General features: G+C 46.5%; 1 protein-coding gene across 1 annotated transcript in view; it reads right to left on the bottom strand.

Annotated features, from left to right (window-relative positions):
* Nucleotides 1-260: 260 nt before the first annotated feature.
* Nucleotides 261-8,093, bottom strand: part of LOC138683478 (arrestin domain-containing protein 3-like) — a 43,274-nt gene continuing 35,441 nt past the window's right edge. The window contains exon 8 of the mRNA XM_069775344.1: nucleotides 261-1,058. Coding sequence (XP_069631445.1) covers nucleotides 990-1,058 — 69 coding nt within the window. The 3' untranslated portion in view covers nucleotides 261-989. The remainder of the gene's footprint in view (nucleotides 1,059-8,093) is intronic.

Here is an 8,093-nt window from a genome sequence, read left to right as displayed (position 1 = left end):
CTGGCAGGATGGGGGGGGGGGGGGGAAGCGTACTGCCACAATCCACCCCGTGACCACAGTCATGATTCAACTGGTTTCCTTGAAGTGGTGGTCCAGTCACCTCTTGCCTCCAAAGTTAAAAGGGGGTGCAGTTTGGTGAGTTTGACGCTCATTGTGGGCCATCATTCCCTTCTGGTCTAGAATTAAAGTGGAATATCGAACACAGGAATATTCAGTGTATGGACAGTTTTAAGGGAGTATACTTAACCATTAGTACAGGCTTCACTACCAAGCGTTCGATAGAACTTATTGCAATATAGATTACAGTAATCATAACTACAAGCATTATTAAAGATTAGAGAAGGCTGGTCGCCCACCCCGTGAAAGAAAATCTGAACATATCAAAACTTTTCCCAACCAGTTGGTCCCTGGTGCAGAAGCAATTGCCTCCGGGTCTCTTGCCGTATTCTCTCATTGATTTAGTCTTGAAGCCACATTGACACATTTGGAGTGAACACAGCAGTTGTCCACTGACATGTTCAAAACTTTACATATACCCTTCTCTTTCTTTGGCATCTAACCCAATACAGCCCAATTTTTGATAGTCATTTTACCGATATGTTATAACCGATTGTTTGAGAGTCCCCAAATTGTTGGATGTAACGTTGGCTAAGGTCGATAGCTGTAAACTCAGTTCTAGGGTGCTCTATCGATGTTCCTTGAGTACCATACACAGTTGCCCCCATGGAATTTCAGGGCATAGCATAGTACCATTCCAACTCCACCCCGTGATCCCATGGGTTAGTTGGAGGATATAGTCACATCTGGTGTTTCATACTGAACTAGCATTTACTGCACCTGGTGACCAACTATAAACAACATGAGTATAACCTCCTCCCCCATCCAATCTGAACCTCCAACTATAATTGTTGAATTGCTCTCATGCGAGGTCAAGGACTCATGATATATTGATGTCCATCATTTTTGCCACGACATTATCATCCAGATCTTCACCATCCACGCCTGCCACCATCATCACTGCCAGTAGAAGCACTGGAATAGCTCATTTCTTCATGGTCCTGTAAGAAAGCACAAACTAGGCCTTGGTCTTAAAACCGGGTCACAGGGTTAGAAGTCTGGTATTGTCCACCGGGCATTGATACAGCGAGTCTTTCCACTCCCATGAGATGGTCTCAGAAGACCAATGTAATCAACCTGCCACGTGCTCCAAAGAGCCTTGCCTTGTCTGATATGCTGGGCCAGAGCTTGGTTTGGGTGATTAGCTTTAAGCCTTATTCAGCATTGCAGGCAAGCTGTAAGAATTGCTTCACAGGTTTTCATAGACACTGGCCAACCCTGAGATAGGCATTCATAATAGAGATCTGCTTTCCCTGAGTGGCCTCATTTGATATGCAACCATTCTGCTAGTCTATCCCAATCTTCCTTCTCACTGGTGACCATCCTGATTTGGGCCAGGTGGTCCACCTGTTGATTCCATTTCACAGCTGGGGTTCCATCCCAAGCATGTCCCTTCACCCATCCCACCTTTAAAGGTCAGGACCTCCCTATTGCCAGGAGACATTGCCAGTCCTCTGTCCTCCACACTTTCGCATGACCTACTTCCCACTTACTAGATTCCCACTGACATATCCACTCTGTAGCGCCCTTAAAGGTTGCATAAGAGTCAGTATAGACGATGGCAGCACCATTCTCTACGGCCAGTAATAAAGCCCGTAGTTCTCCTACTTGTGCACTACTTTCACCCTCTTCCTCGACTGTCTTCCCAGTACCAATCTCCAATGCCACTGCTTTACATTGCCATTTTGATCCCACTTGACAGGCAGATGCATCCATGAACCACACTCCCTGCACATCTGAGCCTGCCACAAATTCAGGTGCCTCCTCAATCAGAGAAGGTTAATAAGATCGACACAACAAGGTTGGGTCAGGGTTTACAGGTTGCTGTAGTTTGAAAACCTTGGTCGGACCCTCCTTTAGTGGGAGCAATTGGCTTATCCCTTCTAGGTATGCATACCATTTCCTAACTGTGGCCTTTTGGGCTACTCCCTCTGGAGGAGGTGACCCATTGAGGATTGAATTTAAGAGAGGGAAAGGACCCTGCACTATAACATCCTGTGAGGTACGCAACTTTCAGCCTCTTTAACTGCTCTAGTGAGGGAAAGAGTCCCCTTCTCCCGATCTGAATATCATCGCTCAGTCTCTTTAAATGCAGTGGAGAACAATAACGGTCTAGCTGGTCCCTGTGGCCCCTTTTGAAACACACCACAGTATGAGGCATGTGCAGCAAATTCCCATTCCACCCTTAATGGTTCTCATGGGTGCAATGGACCGGACCTAGTCTCTGATAAGCCTTAAGCTCATCTTTCAGAGTGTTAAGGGCTTCCATATGCTGCAAAGTCCAATCCCATTTCCTATTCTTTCGGAGCAAGTCACAGAGAGGGTGGGCAATCACTGAGGTAATACATGGGACGGCAGAAGTTAATGGTGGGGTATTACTGTTCAATCTCCTATAATCAATTGTTAGTCACCACCTTCCATCTAATTTACGGACTGGCCAAACAGGAGGAGTATAAGGGGAATGTGTGCAACTGATGATCTCTCTTTTCTCCAGATCATTAATTACTTCCAAAATGCCCCATTTGGCTGCAGCTGGAAGTGGGTATTGAGGGACACGGGTTATTTTAGATTGCGGTAGCACAGGAGCAACCTGCAATGTTCTTACATGAATAGCCTCTGCCTACCTGCCCCCAAAGCTCCACAACCTACTATTGGGTAGGTCCCATTGTCTGCCTGCCAGCACATCAAATCCCAATATATTTCCCTCATAGGGGCTTAAAGCCACCTCCACAGCTGTCATTCTCTTTTCCCCAGGTAGCCAAAGTTGAGTTCGAGCTATGGGACATTTTCTGTCGCCCCTGTCACTCCTATAATGTTTATAGCCTTTCTTGATGGCTTAATTCCCAGCTCACTAGCTTGTCATTCATTTAAAACACTAATTTGGGCTCCTGTATCAATTAAGAATTCCAAACTTATCTGTTTTGGGCCCACAGGAATGTGTATATAAGGCTCTTTATCAGCAGACCATTCACCATGTAGCAGAGTATTCACCATGCGGATTGGGCAGCCTGAACCCCAAACCACAGCTTCTAGTTTTTAGCCCTTCCAGTTCCTCTCGCAGTGCCGCGAAAGGGTCCTGTTTCTCTTCCCGAGGGGGCGGGGTTGCTGGCGCTTCCCTTTGGTCTCTAGCTTTCCCCTCCAGCAATTCCACCAGCTTCCGGATGTCGTCAGCGGACTGCCCGTGCAGCACGGCTCGGGATTCCCCCAGTGCCTTCCGCCAGAGAGCGTTCCTTCCGGGATCGTAGTTCCGACCCGACCGCCCGCGAGTTCGAGGCCGCTCGGGGCGGGGTTTACAACCGGCTGGGCTGACCTTCCTGCTGCCCTCCGTTAACTCCGACAGTCCCTTTTCCCGGATAGTAACAGATTCTCCTCTCTCCTTGGGGTCCACACCCCCAGCCCAGTAGGCTACTCGGGACTTTATCGACTGATCACCTGCCGGTCCAGCACTCAGAAACACTCCCGGTCCCCAGTAACCTCTTGCTTCATCATCACTCAACAGTATCCGATCCTCCCCCATTAGAGAAACTCTCCACAAATACTCAGTGTCGGTTTCACCCGGCTTGAGCGAAAAATTAGCTTGTAACTTGCCAAGCTCGGGTCCCGACCAAGGGTTTGTGCAAATAGTGTTTCAGGGGCTCCCAGTGAGACAAGGGGAGTCAAAAGAATCTCAGTAGACATAATAAAGGGGGGTGAAAGATGATGTTTAGTGCTTACATTGTTGAAATTAGCTGAGGTAGAGACAGTCCTTGATAAGAAGAGCTGGTCCCAAGAACCAGCCAATGAGGTAGAGACAGTCCTTGATAAGAAGCAGGAGCAGGCCCCAAGAGCCAGCTAAGACTGGTCTTGCAGCTTGGGTGAATACCAAGAAATCACTGAGCCTGCACAAGGAAAGAGGTTACTAGCGGTGACGAAGAGGAGTCATCTATCTTCATCTCTGCGACCACCAGACGACCACCATAAAGAGGCCCTGCGCAGGCGCAGTTGGGAGGAGACTATGGAAATGACCTCTCGGAGCTAATTTTAATATGAAGCGGGGATAGGTCATGCATATGTATAGGCATATCGTGAATATGTAATACCCGACTGTATAAACTTGAGGCGAACTGCCGAGTCGGGGGCACACGACTTTGGTGGGACTACCCCCCGTGCTGCCCAGTGCTGAATGAACATGCCTACTTTACAATCTCACTGATTGTGGAGTCTGTTTTCCGCACGTCAGTTTGGCGAGCCAGGCAGGAGACTCTCTGCTTGGCTGCCGGACCGACTGCGGAGCGGGCGCCTCTAGGCACGCCCCGAGTACTTTCCTCGGAGGAGCCTCCGCTGCCAGCCGCTCACCGCGGGAGCAGACAACAACCTCCTGAAGCCGCGGACCAAATGGTATGTGTCACAGAGGGAGCCTGTAAATTGTACAGGCCGGGGCAGCTGGTAAATCGCACAGAGACGTCTGGCGTGCAGCGTAGTCCCCGTATGGGAGGAGGGTACCCTGTATGGTAACAAGGAGGGATTTGCTGACCGATAGAGTGGCCGCTAGTGATCTTGGGGGTAGATCGAGCAAATCCGGGGTGACTGCTGCATCCCAGTATTGGGAGCCAGGACGGACCTGTCGATGACTGGTATATAAGAGGCAGGAGAAGGGTAAGCGCACCCCCTCGCAATTGCGCTTGGTTTATTTTTGCAGCTGCTGAAGGTTGTCAACTGGAGCGATGCTTGTATGATGTGAATGTTTGGAAATTTATGTTAAAGATTTTGTGTGGGTGTGTGGAAACGATATGTTGAAATTTATAGGTGTATGTATGTTTGTTAATGTGTGAATGTCTTTACGTATTAATAGGGGTCATTCCTTGCTTTGTATGTGGGCTTGCAACTGGACTATATAATAACTAGCATCCAGCTTGGGTTTTGTTGAAGTGTAAATCTTGTGGGAGAAGCTGGTACTGTACATCTAGCAGACGGAAACCAGACTGCCTTGAGTGTTTTCTCCAAATTCCACACTTTTATGATTGGGAAAGAGCTCACTAAGAATCCAAAATACTGAGATTGGTGTGTAAAGGAAAATTTAATTCCAGAAATTTGGGACGTGTGGGAGGAAAACTGGGGAAGACTATAAAAGAAGTGTAAGAAACAATTTGCATGGAAGCTTATTAAAAGGAGAAGCCAAGATCAAACTTAAGAATCATTAGGAGGAGTTATAAAATGGGAAACAATCAAGGAGGAATATTGAGGAAAAGTCCTCTGGGTTGTGTAATTGCCCACTGGAAAGATATTGTTGGGACCGGAGGTACGGAAAGTAAAAAGAACCTTATTAAATACTGCAATCAATGGTGGCCGTTGTATAAGTTAGAAAGTGATGCTAAGTGGCCACTTAATGGGTCACTAGATTATAATACTCTATTACAACTAATGCTGTTTTTAAGGAGAGAAGGAAAATGGGATGAGGTTTCGTATGCAGACATGTTTTTCACCCTCCGAAATCATCCGGAGTGGCAAAGGGACTGTGGAATGGTACCCCCACAGGACCCCATGGTGCTTGCACTTGAGCGAGAGAACAACAAGGAGCTTAGAGGTAAACTGAGGCGGTGTTGTTCGGCATGTAGTATTGGACAAAGATGTACAAAGACAAATAAAATCCATCAGGTACCAGAACAAGATCTAACTGATTTGTTTAAGCCTCCCCCTCAACCACAGGAACAGGATGCAGACTCGGATAGAACTCCAACCCCCCCGGACAGCCCTGTATCTTCCCGTACTAGGAAGAAAATTACCTCAACAGCTTTACAAGCACCTCTCCGAGAGGCGGTGGGGCCAGATGGTGGGATGATGTTAATCAAAGTACCCTTTTCTACTGCTGACCTAGGGGAATGGAAAAAGGTTGCAAAAGATTATAGGAGAGATCCGATAACTGTAGCTAAGCATTTCCAATTTATTGTAAAACAGCATAACCCTGATTGGAAGGATATACAGCTATTATTGGAATATATGACTGAGAGAAACAGCTAATTTTAAAAACAGCAGGAAACCTTGCTGAAGATCATTATAAGATTACAGGAGGGGACGTTAAGGAATATTTCCCTCTCCAAGACCCAAAGTGGGATGTTAATAGATCTGCACATATGGAAAGATTGCAGGAGTATCAGGAGTGGATTATAAAAGGAATGGAGAGGACAATCCCCAAAACTATAAATTGGTCAGCTTTATATGCAGTTAAACAGAGTCCTTCCGAGTCTCCATCCGAATTCCTGGATCGACTGAGGGATGTAATGCGCCGCAGCACACCACTGGATCCTGGGTCAGAGGTAGGAATACAACAATTAGTCTCCCTGGTTTTGGGTCAGTCTACAGGGGATATAAGGCGCAAACTTCAAAAATTACGCCCTACAGAGGGTAGGAATTTAGAAATATTGTTAGATGAAGCATGGAGAGTATTTAGTAACAGAGAAGAAGGGTATAGGCAAGGGCAAAGGAAATTAATGGCTGTTATTCAGGAAGAAAGAGGAAGAGGGCCTAGACGAGACTTGCCCCGACTGGGCAAGGATCAATGCGCTTTGTGTAAGAAATTCGGTCATTGGAAAAGGGAATGTCCAAGGAACAAGGAGGATCAGAGGGCTCAAACAGGAAGAACGGTAGCCCATGTAAAAGGAGACTGACGGGAACCTGGGGAATCTACCCTAGCGGATCCACTGGTTATAATTAAGCTAGGGAAAACACAACAACAAGAGGTAGAATTTTTGGTAGATACAGGAGCAACATACTCGGTTTTGAATCAGGCTTTGATGCCCCTGGGAAATGATTATGTCATGGTGAAAGGAGCGACTGGCCAAAGTGAAAAGGCATATTTTTGTAAACCTTTAGAATATAAATTAGGAAAACAGTGGGGCATTCATAAATTTTTATATATGCCCAACTCCCCAAAGGCACTTTTGGGAAGGGACTTGTTGGAACAATTGGGAGCAAAAATTGTATTCGAAAAGGGAGAAATTACTCTGGAGGTAAAAGATCAGCAATATATTCAAATATTGAGCCTAACCTTAACCAGTCTCCCCCTAGAAGGAAGCATTAACAAGGACATCTTAAACCAAGTGTACCCAGGGGTATGGGCTACCGATGCACCTGGAAGAGCGAAAAGTGCTCCCCCTGTTGAAGTTAGGATCAAGGAAGGCCGAAAGCCAGTAAGAATTAAACAATATCCCCTAAAGAAGGAAGACAGAGAAGGAATCCGGCCAGTGATAGAAAAATTTTTGCAGTTAGGGTTACTAAAAGAGTGTGAGTCTGAATTCAATACCCCTATATTACCTGTTCGGAAGCCCGATGGGTCATATTGGGTGGTCCAAGACTTACGGGCGGTGAATAAGATAACTGAAGATCTTTACCCGGTAGTGGCGAACCCATATACCCTGTTGACCGTATTAACACCTGAATTGACTTGGTTTACTGTTTTAGATTTGAAGGATGCTTTCTTTTGCCTCCCTCTCCATGAAGCCAGCCAAAAATTATTTGCATTTGAATGGGAAAACCCCGAGTGGTCGAAAGACCCAGCTCACTTGGACGGTGTTGCCACAAGGATTTAAGAATAGTCCTACCATTTTTGGCAATCAGCTTGCAAAAGACTTAGAATCCTGGGAAGCCCCGTCTGAGGAGGGGAAGCTGTTGCAGTATGTGGATGATATCCTGATCGCCACCAAAACAGAGAAAGATTGTATGACATGGACGGTGAGTCTGTTGAATTTCCTGGGACTCCAGGGGTACCGGGTATCCAAGAAAAAGGCACAGGTAACGCAACGCAAAGTGAATTATTTGGGCTATGAAATTAGTGCGGGACAAAGAACTTTGGGACAGGCCCGTAAAGAGGCAATATGTCAAACTCGGAGACCTCAGACAGTAAAAGAGTTACGGACTTTTCTGGGAATGACAGGGTGGTGCCGATTGTGGATCTATAATTATGGATTGCTTGTTAAACCACTGTATGCACTAACAGCCAC

This window comes from Haliaeetus albicilla, chromosome W (assembly GCF_947461875.1).
Source record: "Haliaeetus albicilla chromosome W, bHalAlb1.1, whole genome shotgun sequence".
Lineage (NCBI taxonomy): Eukaryota > Metazoa > Chordata > Aves > Accipitriformes > Accipitridae > Haliaeetus > Haliaeetus albicilla.
Note: the sequence above shows the minus strand (reverse complement) of the source record. Positions and strands in the feature narration are given on the sequence as shown.